This window comes from Balaenoptera borealis, assembly GCF_965194805.1.
Source record: "Balaenoptera borealis genome assembly, chromosome: 3".
NCBI classification, from domain to species: domain Eukaryota; kingdom Metazoa; phylum Chordata; class Mammalia; order Artiodactyla; family Balaenopteridae; genus Balaenoptera; species Balaenoptera borealis.
In genome coordinates, this window is record NC_138866.1 from 111377368 (window position 1) to 111394165 (window position 16798).

Below are 16798 nucleotides of genomic sequence, written 5' to 3' on the forward strand. Positions count from 1 at the left end.
TTAGGGGCTTCCCTGGTGGCGCAGTGGTTGAGAGTCTGCCTGCCAATGCAGGGGACACGGGTTCGAGCCCTGGTCTGGGAAGATCCCACGTGCCGCGGAGCAACTGGGCCCGTGAGCCACAACTACTGAGCCTGCGCGTCTGGAGCCTGTGCTCCGCAACAAGAGAGGCCGCGATAGTGAGAGGCCCACGCACCGCGATGAAGAGTGGCCCCCGCTCGCCGCAACTAGAGAAAGCTCTTGCACAGAAACGAAGACCCAACACAGCCAAAATAAATAAATTAATTTAAAAAAAAAAAAAAAAAAAAGCTTAATTTACACCAAGGACGTGAGTAGGATATGCCTCTGTGATGGCATTTCTGCATGAAGCTGAAGTAATGTAATTGTATTTGACAAATTTGATTCAGGATAGAACCAAAAGAATCTATCTAATGGTGAGTCACTCTATCAATTTCAACTGTTGTCTCAACCTGAGTTTTAACAGGTGCTGGACAAGACATTTCAAAATGAAGAAAAATTCTGTGGAGTAATAGGAAAATATGTATGTCTGTTTTAAATGGACAAAGGTGACATTTTACCACAAAAATTAAATACTTGTATTATTTGAAGGCCCATTTTTCAGAGGTGAGCTGCGAAAACATCTTCAGTCAGGTCCCAACTTTTGTCTTTTCAGTGTTGATTTCCAAGAGCTTTATTCACGATAGACATTAAAGAATGAGTAGGAATGGCTAACACTTACATAGCACTTACTGTGCAGGCACAATCCTCAAAATAACCCATAACGTGTATTATCCCCATTAGGCATGGAGGTAAATCTTAGATGTGAATGATTATGGAAATTAACCTTCTGGTTTTAATTTGTAAACCTCTCAGAAATTGTTTAATTAATACAAAATAGCAAATGTTTTTAAGTTCCACTTTTTAAATTATTTCACTCATTGAACAGATATTTAGTTCAGCACCTTCTTGCTGCTGCAAAACCAACAAAGACCCTGCCCTCCAGAAGTTTACATTTTAATCGGGGAGACAAATGAGCAAGTAAAAACTGAGCAGGGAGATGTTACTGTTATTACGGGGTGGTCAAAGAATGCCTTCAAAAACAACTTTTTTAAGACTTGGCGGGAGTGGGGTACAAATAAAACCAGCTCGCCAAAACAACCCCGAGATGGACAGCTTCTACTGTGAGTTATCGCCTGGGTCACTGCTCTCCCAGCTAGAGTTTTGTACGTAGTTTCACGAAGTTCCCGCAACTATACAAATGGCATAACGTGCTTCAAAAAAAGACTCCTTTGTTTAGAAATGGAATCCTGCCTATGTCCTGCGCGGAGTTTTTCGTTAGCTGATCTGGACTCTGCCCCAGTTCTGGCTCCAAAGCGGCTTGGGGACCTCCCCTTCTCTTAGCCACGTCGTGGGCGGTGTCGTTGGCCTGATGGATGCGTACCAGTGGTGGTGGCGGGGGGCGGCGCCAAAGCTCCTACGCTAAAGTCTCCAGATACCGCCGCCTCTGCATCAGAAGCTGCGAAGTCTCCCGGGCTGAAAGCCGGAGGTGAGCCCCGCCCCACCCCGCCTCCTCCGCCGCGCCCCGCCTCCTCCGCCGCGCCCCGCCTCCTCCGCCGCGCCCCGCCTCCTCCGCCGCGCCCCGCCTCCTCCGCCGCGCCCCGCCTCCTCCGCCGCGCCCCGCCTCCTCCGCCGCGCCCCGCCTCCTCCGCCGCGCCCCGCCTCCTCCGCCGCGCCCCGCCTCCTCCGCCGCGCCCCGCCTCCTCCGCCGCGCCCCGCCTCCAGCCCCTCGGCCTGCCCCGCCCTCGCCGCGCGCTCTTCACCGTTGGCGTTCTGCGCCCCCGCGTCCCCGCTAGGCCCCCGGGCCGGCTTCTGCGGTCGCCATGACGGCGGCCGTGTTCTTCGGCTGCGCCTTCGTTGCCTTCGGGCCTGCGCTCGCCCTCTACATCTTCACCATCGCCACCGAGCCGTTGCGCATCATCTTCCTCATCATCGGGTAAGGCGGTTGCGCCGGGAAACCCGGACCTGGGGCTCCCCTCCCCCGCCGGGGGTACCGGCGATCCCTGGCGTCCCCACCAAACGGCTCGTCCTCGTTGGGCTTTGGAGCGGAGAAGGGTTAGGAGGGGGGAGAGCGGAGGCCCCACTCCTGGGACTCCTCGCCCTCCTCCGAGGGTCGGCGAGAAAAGAGCAAGAGCCCCGCGACCCCAGAGGGCGAGCTCTAGGGAAGGAGATCACACCGTGGGTCTCAGAAAACCCTGACGCTTGGCTCCCGAGTTTTTGCCTAGGGTCCGTGGGTGGGCGTTAGTGAGTCATACATTAAAACTGTATTTAAAAAATTGTGGATAACTTCAAATATGCATCTTTTATTTTTTTGGAGGGGGAGGTCCCTAGTTTCCCTCAGATTCTGACAGGCATCTGTAATCCCAAGCGAGTTAAGAGCCCTTAAGCACCTGGGGATCGGGTGCTTTAAAACATACGGATGCACAACACCTATCCCTCCCTGAATCAACTGAATAGGAATGTCTAGGGGGTGGAATTCGGACTTTTAAAAAGCGTCCCAGGTGATTCAGGTGTGCGGCCAAAGGGTAGAAACCTGTGAAAACTCCGCAGCACCTGTAGTACGTCTCCTTGCAGGAGCTTGGTCAATACCGAACTCTGGTGGCGAATGTAATCATAATCCCAGTTTTCACCTGTCTGGCAGCTCTTACTGGAGCTCCGCTACGACCCTCTCCACCACTGAGTCTCACTTGGTACCAAGAGAAACAGCCAGGCGAGGCCAGTGAATCCCACCTTTTCTGAGCTTTCTCACCTCTCACAACTGTATTGAAAATGCTGCATCACACGTGTCATTTAAAAAACAATAGAGATTTGGGCAAGAGGTCTGTAAAGCTTGTTATAATCATTAAAATCCACAGGAATGTTGTAAAAACCAGGCCTGGAAGACTGATGTAGATCAGAGCACAGGCTTTCAACCTCTGGATTTTAAACCAATCGCTCTGTTAATAGAGATGTAGACATTTTCCTGGAAAAGACATTTGCACATCAATGGGCAAAGCTTTAATTAGGAAGCTTAGCAAATAACCAAGTTTCCAGACAGACAGTCCTTGGCAGTTAGTCTGCAGATTTACTTACAAATAGCGGGGTCACTGAAAAAAGTGATTTTTAGGAAAAATCTCAAATTCCTCTTGGCCTGCATGTTTATTTCACCGGGGAAACTGCCCCATTGATTAGGACCAGTTGGTTAAGAGCATCACTTCATGAACACTTTTTTTGTCAGGAAATCTCTTCCTTCTCAAGCAGGGTTTTTTCTGCTTTTAAATCATTATTAGCCCTGTTCACTTGTAACTCCCCCCCACCCCTAATTTTCAGAGCTTTCTTCTGGCTGGTGTCTCTGCTGCTTTCTTCCTTCATTTGGTTCATGGCAGCAACCCTTACTGATAACAAAGATGAACCAAGACAGAGAGATCTGCTGATCTTTGGAGTGTTAATCTCAGTCCTTATCCAAGAAATGTTCCGGTTTGCATATTATAAACTTTTAAAGTAAGTTAAATGCTTTACCTTTTTTCCCAGTTTTATTTGAATTATGATTTAGTAGTTTGAAACATTAATGTATTGTTGTATTTGAAGGTCCATGTCTTCCTACATAGTTCCAAGCCAAGGGATTGTACATTTCCAGCCTGAAAATATTGAGTATTTTAACTCGTGGACATTCATTCCTTCCTTCACTCGTTCAAAAAATATGTCTTGAGAATTTGCTCAATGCCGTGCATACACTAGGTACTGGGGATACATCATGATTAAAAGACAGTCTCATGGTGGTAATATTATAGTGGGAAGAGATAGACAACAAATGAATAAACAAGAAAAGACATTGTATATTAAAAGATAATAAGTGCCATGGAGAAAAATAAGCTAGAGAAATAGTCATTGAAACAAGAAGAACAAAAACTGTGCCAGATCAGAATTTATATGCACTTCTCTTTGACATCACCTAAAATAGGTAATTCTTATGGTGACTATGCCTGCCATTATTTTGACTTTATTAGGGAGGAACAGGGGTTCATTTTGTGATATGTCATTTGATTTCATGTTCAGAATAGAAAAATACATTAAAAAAAAAAAAAGCCATGGGCATGAGTTCCCTTTTTAGGCCAGAAAGTAGGTCATCTGTAGGATCCATGAGGATCTCACATGAAACCACTGTTTTGAAACACAGCTTGAACTTGGAACCATATTTTCTTTCAGGTAGTCATGAGGTTGGCTTTGATTATGTAGTAAGGCTTAGTTACTAGAGTGATAAATGTGCTATGTCTTCTCATCTCTGCAAGTGAGATAATTAAAGCACTTTATGAATTTTATGGATGCAACCAAGACAGAACCTCAATAACATCTCTTATAATAGGCTTCTGATAATTTGTTCTTGCCAATATGCCAGTCCTTTTGTATTTTTTATTTGTTGCTTTTAATAACAGATATTGAAATTTAATAACGAAGCAATTTAAATCACAAGTAGAAAACCAGGAAGCCATTGCTTAGAAGCAAGAGTCATATCTGAGAAAAAGTTTAAAAATGAAATTTCCATTAGTTCCTGGAAATATTAAAGAACAACCAATAAAAATCAAACATGACATTTCAGGTTCCATGGGAATACAGTACCCTTAACAGATGGACATTCAGCTGTGGTTGAATGTTTCTGGTATGCAGCAGTTACTACTATTCCAAAATTTAATTTTAACTGTAGAATATATTAAGGTAATAAAAATCTCCTTCTTTCTGACCTCTACCTTACACAGGCAAATGCAGTCTCTTGTCACATGGTTATCATCTTGTCTCTTTCAAGGCTAAACATTCCTCATTTCTTCAGCTGGCCCTCAGGAGACATGGATGTGGCTTCCAAACCTTTTCCCATCTCTGTTCTTTTATGTCAGTGGACACACCCCTTTTTGTCAGTGCCTGGGATTTACCTGTGCCCGGAACCCAGCACAGTACCCTGCTGTGGTCGAAGCAGTGCAGAGAGCAGGGTCCTTCCCACCCTTGACAGGGCACTGTTCTCTTAACTCAGCCTCAGGTTGCACTGGATTTTCCTGTCTCCAACATCACTGGCTCATGTTGGTTTTGCATTTACTAATTTCAGTAGATTTTCATAGATCAGGACATGGCTTTAATAACCCCTTAGGACTTGAGGTTCTAAAATCTCACTTACCTGGAGTGGCTAAATGGGTATCTGCTGTTCTTCACTATTGTGTTTCTTCACGGTTTCCACCTGAAAAGCAACCCTTTATTGGCACTAACCTAAGGTTCCAAAGGACTACAAGCTGAACATGGGTTGCCTTTTTTTTTTTTTTTTTTTTTTTTTGGCCATGGCTGTGTGGCTTGTGGGATCTTAGTTCCTCCACCAGGGATTGAACCCGTGCCTTCGGCAGTGAAAGCGCAAAGTCCTAACCACTGGACCACCTGGGAATTCCCCATGGGTTGCCTTTTTTTTTTGGCTGCGCCGGGACGCGTGTGGGATCTTAGTTCCCCGACCAGGAATCGAACCTGCGCCTCTTGGAGTCTTAACCACTGGACCACCAGGGAAGTCCCAGAGTTGCCATTTTTAATGAGGGCCACATGCAGAAGGAATTATGGCTGTCAGTCTGCAGGCTCTCATGCCAGGAAATTCACAGAAGCCTCTTTGGCCTTCTGGGGAAACCGTGTTTGCTCCTCTGAAAGGACCTTTGGAGATTTGCAAACAAATAATAGGACAAACCTGTATTAACAGGTGCCTTTGTTTGCCTTTACAAAAGGCATCTGCTACAAACCTTTGGAATATGGTACAGTATTTTCCTAGCACATTTTAGAAATGTTGGATGTTATGTAGTTACGTGTTAAAACAAGTTTGAGAATTATTATGATACTTTATTCATGACTAACATTTATATAGATGCATTTAAGTTGCTCTCTTAGGCTTTACTACATTCAAATATAGGAACTTCAGTTTAATCAGTATTCTAACTATCTCCACTGCCAAAGTAAGTTTTGAACTTTTAAGTTTAAAGTACTGCCTCAATCAAATTTTCTCTATCTGAATTTGGTGCCAAGATTAAAATGTGGAGAGCTTGCACCAGTTTTTTTTTTTACATATATGGAATTGAATCAAAGTATTTATCATTGTAGTCCAATATAAATTTATTTCATGGCTTAGGTCTTAGGACCAGTACTTCATCTTGAATGAATGAATTGACACTTTCAGCCTAGCAAAGAGTTGCACTGTGAGAAATTGACATGTGGCCACATGTGATAGCCCTTTCTACCTTAATCAGAAGGAAAAAGAAAAACCCAAGTTATGGTCCTGCACATTGCCTAAAACATACCTTAGAATTTTTTGGCTTGGATTGAAGCTTTTGTAATTTAGTTCAATTGTCTTATAATGCTGATACCATAAATATTTGGTAATTTGAGAAAATCATTTATAGACAAAATAATAAGATAATCATTGCTATAATGTCTTAAAAGGCATAAGTCTATTTAAAAAATTTTCTAAAATGGTGTATTTATATGCATATTCCTTGGTACTTTCCCTCTCTTACACACACGTATAAAGTGAATCAGAAGAAACAAGAAAGCTGGTATGATTTATCATTTGTTTTTCAAAGTTTATATTTAAAAAATCGAGCTTTTTCTTTTTTGTTCTTGGAAACAATAATAAACGCAAACAAAGAATTTTCCACTTCAGTAAAATGGTCAAATTAAAATCACCGTCACTTACATCATCAGTTGTGTGATGTATCCGTCAGGAACATGGAAACTGATGGTGTTTTGTACTTTTTCACTTCCTGATGTTGGCCCTAGACCTTTCCTTCCTCATTGAACAAGGACGTTTACTAAACTTTTAAATTTATATCTTTAATATATTTGTGATAGCAGTACTTTGTTTTACTAAATAGCAAAAATCTTTTATTCATTGCTGAGCAATTTACATAAAACAGAAATCCTCCAAAATTTATTGATTCTATTATACCATTATATCTGTTTGTTGATGGAAGTTATTGCTATTGTATAGGTCTCTAAGCATTTAGTAGCCTTTAACAACATTCCTGTGACAGGTAAGTTTATTTAGGAAAATTGCACATTTCAGGTGGTTACTGCTCCAGAGAAAGAAGATGACAGTCACTAAATTTTGGCTCATGTCCCTGCTACCAAATGATGCTTCCAAATGGAGAGCACTGAAATGGCAAATTGTTTCTTTTGAGTCTAGAAAAGAAAAAGGCCTTTTTTTTTTTTTTTTGGCCACATCTAGGATCTTAGTTCCCCGACCAGGGATTGAATCTGTGCCCCCTGCATTGGAAGCGTGGAGTCTTAACCACTGGACCACCAGGGAAGTCCCAAAGACCTTCTTCTTTATGCTTATTACAATTTTGGTTGAATTCTGTGTTGCCTTAATGTAGTCAATATATTTATGTCATGAGATAGGCTCACTGTAGTGAATATACATACCTTAAAATTTAATTAACACAATACCCAGAATATAATTTCCATGTTCTAGTTAATTTTCTACTCTTACAGTTAACTGAACTCCTTTTTGTTTCAGCACTTGTTGAAAAATCGTTGTAAAACGTTTGGTTCCTTTATTGCTTTAATAAGTATACTTTAAATATAATTTAAATATCCTTTGCGTCAGGATTGTTGTTGCAGACTTTCTAGCCAACAAGGGGTAGCAATAGTGACAAGAGTGGAGCCGACCTGCCGCAGTCCTCACACATTTGTATGGGGTGCAGGGGCTCATGGTCAGTTTGCAAATTGTCCATGACAGAAGCATGGATATGATCACTCTGAAGATCATTTCTTATTGAGCAGTAGTCTAATGTTTCATTCAGGTATTCATTTATCTTCTTTTCTGAGGGTAGCATTTTATTCTCCCCTGATTACTTCTCCCCTGAGGCCTGACTGGCGTTATGAAACAAATAATGTTTTCGAATCAGAAGACCATTTGATTAGGTATCCATATGAGAGTTCACACTGTCAGTGTTGTAGGATTTAAGAGTAAGGAGAGATGGGATGAATAATTATCAATCATTGGTAAAGATGGCTTCTTTGAGCAATTGTTGCATGAACTAGACTTTGAAGAGTGAGTACCACTTACGTTCTACGGAGTGGAGGGTAGAAGGGAGAGTGACAGAATAAGTCTAACCCAGGCGGAAATACAACAAAGTACCAAAGAAGTGGAATAGAAGATACAGTACTTTGGGAGGAGGAAAAATTCAGAGTGGTAGATGCCATAAGATATTGAATTAAATACTTCCTAAGCTTAGTCATAAGTATTACTTTTTCTTGTATTATTAAACTCAATCCCTGATGGCTTATTTACTTATATTCTTCTTATTTTTCCTCCTCTTTGTGAATGTCAGACAAAAGGCAAAAGTTGGTTGGAAATTTTGGTTGACTTTAGTTAATTGAAAACTTGCTGTGTTCGTTTAAATGGATTTTAGATTTAGAGTATGATGTGATCAAAAACCTCATTAAGTATCTGGATTTCAAAATATCGTATGTATTTTTCTGATATACTACTTAAAAAAAATTATCTGTGTGGTTTTATTTTAGAAAATCCAGTGAGGGTTTGAAGAGTATAAACCCAGGTGAGAAAGCACCCTCTATGCGATTGCTGGCTTATGGTAAGTTAGAACTGCATAGCGTCCTAAAGATAAAAGATCAGACTTGACATAAAAGCCATTTTTATCTTTTTTTTTTTTTAATTTATTTATTTTTATTTATTTATGGCTGTGTTGGGTCTTCGTTTCTGTGCGAGGGCTTTCTCTAGTTGTGGCAAGTGGGGGCCACTCCTCATCGCGGTGCGCGGGCCCCTCACTATCGCGGCCTCTCTTGTTGCGGAGTACAGGCTCCAGACGCTCAGGCTCAGCAATTGTGGTCCACGGGCCCAGTTGCTCCGCGGCATGTGGGAACCTCCCAGACCAGGGCTCGAACCTGTGTCCCCTGCATTGGCAGGCAGACCCTCAACCACTGCGCCACCAGGGAAGCCCCATTTTTATCTTTTAAATCTTTGTAGGTTTCAAGTAGTATTTTACTACCGCATTGGCCTATTGGTGTACATTGTTTATTTTTCTAGCTTTCCAGGGCCCTTATGTAAAGGAAAGTGATTGCAGGTGACCATTATCTGTGTATCCATTAAATATTAACCAGATTTGACAGTTACGTTTTTTAACACGTATACACTCTAGTTAACAATTTCTAAGTGATGTTATTGTTACCTTCTCTGGGTTGTTTCCATGACTTTGTCTGTACTGAGAGGACTCTTCATATTAATACAGTTAATACCTCTTTGTATTTTTCTCTCAGAATTATGGTTTAAAGGTTGGATCCGGGTCCCTAAATTGAGTCACCCAGCTTGACCCAGGGATCCCTCTTTACAATACAGTCACCCCTCAAGCTCAGTTCCATCAAACTTAATTCTGCAGATTCTGTTGTCATGAATTAAAGTCAGAGCTTCAGTATCGTATCCTTCTGTCTCGCCTATCCTTTCGGAGCCTTTCTGGATCTCTTTCTCTCCCTTTTCATTTCTCTGCTACATTTCACTGACCATTTCCTTTCCTCTTTTCTCCCCACTTCTCTCTCGGTTCATCATTTAGCCAAGCGCTTGCCTTTTCTGAGCCAGCTTTCCACTGCTCCTCCAACAGCATGTGCACCCTTTTTCCTTCAACAAAATAGTGTTCCTTAGTCCTTGGGAATTTGATTTGAAGAGAAATCACAGCATGAGTAAGGTTTAACAGTGTTTTCCTTCCTCTTTAGTTTCTGGCTTGGGCTTTGGAATCATGAGTGGAGTATTTTCCTTTGTAAATACCCTGTCTGACTCCTTGGGACCGGGCACGGTGGGCATTCATGGAGACCCTCCCCAGTTCTTCCTGAATTCAGGTATGTGTCTGGTAGCTGTGAATGTTCAGATTTATGATCTAAATGATCATCCTTAGTGGAGTTCCCTGGCTTAGGAAATGAAGTGAATAGAAATTTATGTTATACCTTCTAAAGGCAAGATACTGTTAGACACTGTGATGGAAAGGACCTAGGAAAATACAAATTACAGTTAGAGTATTGTAGAATTTTAGAGTGGAACTAAGCTTGCATAAAATTTATTTCTCTGTTACTATACTAACAGTGTTGCTGTATAGCTGATATATTGTAAGTGAACTTTTATAGGCTATATACTTTTTTTGTTTTTGTTTTTATTAGTTTATATTTATCTTCACTGTAGCCCTAATTTTAATTCATTTGTCATCTTGGCCGCTTTTTGGAATGGGAAGTATAATTTAATCTTGAAATTGAGAGGAGAGAAAATAGTTCTTATTTAATGTGAGGTAATGTCATATATCTAAAAACGTATATTTAAACATATATATATTTAAGTTTAACTGTAACATTCCATCTTCCCTGTTCCTTAAGAACTGGGACACCAGCAGGAACTTAGAGTCCCTTGTTCCTCCTCACTCCTCCCCGACAGGTAACTGTTGCCCTGATTTTGTGTTATTAAGTCCCTGGGTTAGCCAGGTCTGAAAGTTAGGTTTTTAACATGTATCGATGTTTTACTTTGAAGGTAAAACCTGAAAGTTTTACCTTCATGTGTGTATCTGAAAAAAAAAAAAAAAAGTTTAGTTTTCTTGCTTTTGAACATTTAAAAATAAATTGTACTATATTCTTTTAAAAAAAGAAATTGAGAGGAAAAAAATAATAGATGAGTTGACCTTTATCCAAAGATGCAGGTAAAAGGACCAACCCATTTCAAACCGCTTTTCATCCACCAGATGAAAATTGTCCCCATGATGCAGTGGTCACACATTTGAGAGCTGGTAATATACATAATTAATATAAGATCTCTCCTAAATTACACAAGAAGAATCTTTTAAAAAATAGTTTTTAAAAACCCCACTGTATTTTTTTGTCTTCACAAGTTGTATCGTTGAAATAAGTGACCCTATGCACAGATTCTTTTAATTAAATCATTATTAATTTATCATCTGTACTAAAGTAATTTCTGTCTTCAAGGAGCTTATCATCTTGTAGAGGGAATAAGACCAAAAAAGTGATTAAGCGTTTCAATGCAGTTTAACATAATAATAGAAAAGATATAAGGAGGTATGACCAAATTAAACAAACAAATTGCTGCAGTAAAAAATTGAGAGACATGCTGCACGTTATAGTGATCCCCAAACCCAGTGGACCCTTGTTCATCATTTCAGTTCAGACCTTGGTATCTCCTGTCTAGATTACTACCATTAACTCCCACCCGGTTAGTCTTTCCTCAACACATTTTCCATGGGAATCCATCCTGTATACAGCCCCCCAAATGACTCGTCCCTGCACAAAAATGTATAAGGGCTTTTCAAGGCCTACAAGTTATTCAGGGCCCTTCACGTCCGGCTACAAGTTAGAGGACAGGAAAGTATGTCAGTGGAATGGGTCCTACTTATTTAGTTGCGCCCCCAACATAGCAAATTATCTTCCTTTTAAACATTCCATAATTAGAATATTTCTGACAGTCTTAAAAAATGAACATAATAATGAGTATTAGATTTTTAGAACAACTGTAATATTAATGCTAAAATCTGTTAGCGTCCAATATATGTTAATAAAACATAATCAGGAGGGGGTGTTACTGCTGCAGTTTTCTATATTTTCTTAAATCAGTCTATTAAACTGCTACATACGCATTTTTCTTTTTTGGTTCTCAAATAGCAGTCTCCTAATGGAACTTATTTTTCTACCAGATTCTCTCACTAGATTGCGCTAATTCCCTTTTGTGAACTAGGCTGTTTTCATAAGATTGGCTTAAAATGATTCTTTTGGAAGAAAGTAAAACATGTGCTAGCAATTTGGGGATTGTATTTGTGATTTCTGTAAATTCAAAGAGAATAAAGTGTTGTAATATCTTTAGCTAAGTTAGGACGGCAGGCTGACCATGCTGTGGATGTGTACCTATAGAGTCAAGAATAGCTGTTAACTTTTATCATGTGCTAGAGTTTATTTGTTATAACATCATTCTTTGGAGCATAACCTTTGAATTAAACATTTAAGAAACTACTTATTGCGTTTAAAAATAATAACCCCAAATTTGCATGTATTTGTGTTTATTTGCATATATTATTTGTAACTGCTGCTGTTTCCATGTATTTAGGCATGAGCTCCTTTTTAATTTTTCAGTTAAATAGTTTAACATACTCCATTATAAATGCCTAAGTAATAATCAGGAATATGGGGTATAATTAGTATGTCTATGTTAGTACAAGATGTACACTATATGATACCTGTATGTACATAGGTTTTCATGTGACAAGTCAGCATAGTTTACAAATTAAATGTATTATAAGTTAATTATTTTTGGTTGTAGTTGTATAGTAGGCTAACATTAACTTTATTAGAATCATTACCGTATCTTGGTTATTCTGTATAGAGGCAAGGTATAGGAATTGGAATTGTAAGTTCAAGTCTTACCCTGGCTCATTAATTTAGTATTTTGGGCAAGTCCATTTGATCATTTAATCACTCATTCCACAAATAATTAAGTAGTTTTATTTAACAGCCCAGTTAATGTTTACATGTTCCACTCATAGCAGGGAATAAAGACAAACAGCTGATTACAGCAAAGTGTGATAGATACCATGATGAGGAAGAGCCATGAGTGCGCGAAAAAGCTGTAACCCGCTCGGGTGGTATTGTACTTCTCCTTTGTAGTACTTACCGCATTTGTAATTAATTGATCAACTGTGTAGTTATTTGTTTATGTCTTTCTCCCCAGCTGGATGCTCAGCCATATAAGTGCAAGGACCGTCTGTCTTGTTCACTGCAGTATCCCCAGCACCTTGTGGAGTTCTTTGTTTCTAGATGAACTCATAAATATTTATTGAAAAAAAATGAAAGACAATGCTTATGGAGGAAGGGCTATCTGAGTAGAGATTTAAAGGATGAATGGTAGGTGGCAGGCAAAGCAAGGTGGTTGTCAGGAAAGAATGTTCCAGGTGGAGGGAAGCAGTCTTCCTTGTAGTCCTGGAGGTTAGAAAGACATTGTTCACGGGGCACAGGAAATACTGGACTTCCATCTAACCCCTCAATTTCCTCATCTTTCAGCAGAGGCAAAAATAATACCTAGCTCAAGGTCGTAGAGAATGAAATGAAATTAGAGAGTATATATTTAAGTGCTCTATAAACTGTAAAATAGCCCAAGGATAGAGAATTTGGTTCTCGAAATGAAGAATAGAATTTAGAGAAAGGATAATTTCTCTAATTTATGTGGTATCTGGATTTATCACTCTGAATTGCCTCCCTTATGCTTTAGAAGAAAAATGTCTTTAGTACTCAGCAAGGATAGCTGATATTTTATTTTTAAAACTTGCCCAAACCATTTCATTTGTATTGGGTTGGCCAAAAAGTTCACTCGGTTAACGAATACATTGTCCAATGAAGTTCTTGGTGAAAATGAAAAATGTGTCTTTTATTTTTACTTGAAACTGAATGAACTTTTTGGCTAACCCAGTATTTTATTTTCTTAGCAGTGCTCTTATCTAGGTAAGGTTTTCAACTTTTCAGCCGCTAAACCTTTTACTAGGAGAAATCAGTATGGGTCAGATCACATGTAGAGTATCGTGTTCAATTCTGAGCATTGTGATTTAATAGGAATACTGAAGAACTAAAGTTGGTATAGAAGAACATCGTTAGTATGGTGAAAGATCTAGAAGTTGTATTATTGAAGGGAAGAGGAATATTGAGCTTGAAGAAAAATAAAAGTAAGGGGAATGTGGGAGATTTCATTTGTGTCCAAATTTGTCATTCTGCTGTAATAGAAATATACATCCACACCCTTGCATTGACCTCATGGTGACTAGAACGTACTTGCCTACCCCTGACTTTGAGCTCAGCCCTGTGACACGAATTGGCCAAATAGTGAACGTAAGTCACTAATTGGATGTAAGTGGATGTAAGTCAGAGACATAAAAAGCACTTGCATGGTTGTTTCTGCCCTCTTGGGCTCTGATCATGTGCCAGAGAACATGCCCCCATAGTTAATGCCCCCTTAGCCTGGACCACAGAATGAACAAGTATAGAGCAGACCTGGGCCCAACCTGAAATGACAAGGCAAACCCAGCTGTACCAGCAGGCTGCAGCAGAGCTGTCCAGCTGACCCCAGCCTCACTTAATCAGCCAAAGCACAGTCAACCTCTAGACCAGTGAGCATGAGAATAAATCCTTGTTGTTGTAACCCAGTGAGTTTTTTTCATTCATTCACTTTTTTCCTGTAGTATTTTAAGTATTGATATAATTTCTATAATACAATGTGGCAGTTTGTTAAATGTTTAAACTTTTAAGTGAAAGCACTTTTCATGCAAGACTGTCTCAAATAGCTACCAATTCCAGAGAGGTAGAGAAACTATAGCATTGTTAATGATACAGAGAAAATGATCTGCAATAGAGCTTAATCTGCAATTCTTATCCTTTTCTGAATTTGTTAGAATCTTAATTTCTTATAATAAATTATCACAACTGTCACCGCTTATGACACAAGGATGCTCCATATACTGTAACGTGTCATTGGTTTTGTCACCAAATATATATTTTCATTATATGTTTTCATTACATCAGTAGTGTAATAGTCTTTCCTTCAAGCTTCTCAAATAACTGAGAATGGAAAATTATACTTTCGGAATGTCTTTTCCCCAAACCTTGGCCTGTTATAGGCTCTAGTAGCCTATGATACATTATCAAGTATGCAGAGCCCAGGTAGCCATCTTTAGGCAGAGTGCAAACAGGCAGCTCAGTGAATTGCTTCGCAGAGTGACTGAAAGAATGACACAGGCTGTGGCTCTTCCACATGTGTTCTAGGTCACCTTCTGTGACACTGACATCTCTTTGCCCACATGGCTGGGTGGAGAGCCCATGCTGACCCCTTTGCAGTTCAGGCAGCCTAATGCCTTGTGCTTCTCTCTCTCTTCAGGCCTTGTGTCATCTTCACATGTGAATTGGTCCTTATTTTCTTCATCCACTGCTGCCTTTAATTTTTGGTGGTTTCTTTTGTGTGTGTGTGTGTTTAGTTTCTTTTTCTTCAATGAATCTTACAGAGATTTTTTTCGTAGTGTGATGAGCAGGATAGTACCCTGTAAAGATGATTTGCATTGGGAAAAGGTAATATTTTTTGAATACCATTCAACATAGTATCTTCCTTCATTTAGCCCCATAGGAATATATGTTTACCCACTATACCCAATATTTATAATTTGAAAGGAGAAAAAAAAAATCCTGTCTTCAGCTTTATTGATGAGCCTAGCCTTGCTCAGCAACCTCAGCTTGATCCTCTGCAGCTCCATGGCTGCGCTGGGAGGATGTGCTGGAGTCCTGGCATTTACTGAGCTGCTCCACGCGCACTTCTCACCAAGGACGCTCGTCACTACTGGGACCGCTTGTACCAGGTCACTCTTCTACCTCCCCTCAGCTCTGCTAAAGAGAATCACAATGTTCACGTCAGTGCTGCTGCTGTGCACAGTTTCTGGAGGAATCATTCACATTGTAACAGGTTTCATTGGTGTGCTCTGAGGTTTTCCAACACTATTCCTGGAACAGGTTTTAACTAAATTTCCCCAAACCACTTTTCTTACATGCATAGAAGTTTGGAAATCTTCATGGTTCTATGAAGGGATTAATCAAGCTTGAGGTTTATTTTAAGGCAGCGGTCCCCAACCTTTTTTGGCACCAGGGACCGGTTTCATGGAAGACAGTTTTTTCCCGTAGCCGGGGGTGGGGGGATGGTTCAGGCGGGAATGCGAGCGATGGGGAGCGATGGGGGGGGTGGCAGATGAAGCTTGGCTCGCTCGCCCGCCACTCACCTCCTGCCGTGCGGCCGGATTTCTAACAGGCCGTGGACCAGTACCGGTCCGTGGCCCGGGGGTTGGGGACCCCTGTTTTAAGGGATAGATCTGTTAGATTTTCTCATCTTTTTCATTCTAAAATACTTCACCAAACATTTACTTGAATATTTTCATTTACAAAGATCTACGTGGATATTTCCATCTTGAGAATGAATTGCCTTGTTTCAGATGGTAGGCTGCTTTTCCATCTCTCAGGAGACTTTCTCCTTATATTCAGTGGAACAGTGATTTGCAGTACTGCTGATTTACCAGCATTTCTGGAGGACAGAAGGCACGGATGGCATCTTTAAAGCGGGGTATCTCTGCGGTCTCCCTCATCTCAGTTGAAGCACTTCCATCCTTCCTGTTGCTCAGGCCCAAAACCTTGGAGTAATTCCTGATTCTTCTGTTTTTCTCGTTACTCACATCTAATCCAACTGCAAATCTTACCTCCCACTTCCATTTAAATCTCCATCCAAGTTCTTATGCGCTAGCTTTTGCTTTATATATGGAATCAGGAATGGATGTTTGAGAGATGCTTTGGAACAAACATTTAAAGAAAAGGTAAACCTGATGGTGCTGAAACTACTCCAGGGCAGAGACAGACATGAGAAGGTCCTAGTTAATTTCATGAAGTCTGTGAAGCATTAATACAAAGTAATAGAATCCTGAGAGCCCACACTCACTGAATTAAGGAATTACACCCTAGGTTCCTGTGAGCACTGCCTTAGACCCCATGCTCCCAATGGCAGCTCTGGCCAGTGAGTTTGGCTTGGTTTGTTATGCAGCATTTTTGTGATAATAATTGACCTATAGAGAGAGTTTCAAGTATTTTTTAATGTGCCACATATGGAAAAAAAGAGTTGACTTTTGCTTCTTCAAAGGGCCTTCCTAGGCTTAATAAGCAGGAGCTGGAGCAGGGTTTC

At 40.5% G+C, this 16798-nt stretch overlaps 1 protein-coding gene and 1 long non-coding RNA gene across 9 annotated transcripts in view; one reads left to right on the forward strand and one right to left on the reverse strand.

The window, feature by feature from the left end:
• Nucleotides 1-16798, reverse strand: part of LOC309624851 — a 205651-nt gene that overhangs the window by 62401 nt on the left and 126452 nt on the right. The gene's annotated exons all lie outside the window — the stretch shown is intronic.
• Nucleotides 1772-16798, forward strand: part of APH1B (aph-1 homolog B, gamma-secretase subunit) — a 114018-nt gene continuing 98991 nt past the window's right edge. For 6 of the 7 annotated variants that reach the window (XR_014242138.1, XM_082383515.1, XM_082383517.1 and 3 more), the window contains exons 1-4: nt 1772-1990; nt 3364-3534; nt 8575-8645; nt 9778-9900. Coding sequence is in view for 6 of the 7 variants with exons in the window: in XM_082383515.1 (XP_082239641.1) it covers nt 1878-1990; nt 3364-3534; nt 8575-8645; nt 9778-9900 (478 nt within the window). In the remaining variant the exon portion in view is untranslated. The remainder of the gene's footprint in view (nt 1991-3363; nt 3535-8574; nt 8646-9777; nt 9901-16798) is intronic. The other variant, XM_082383519.1, reaches the window with a different exon arrangement.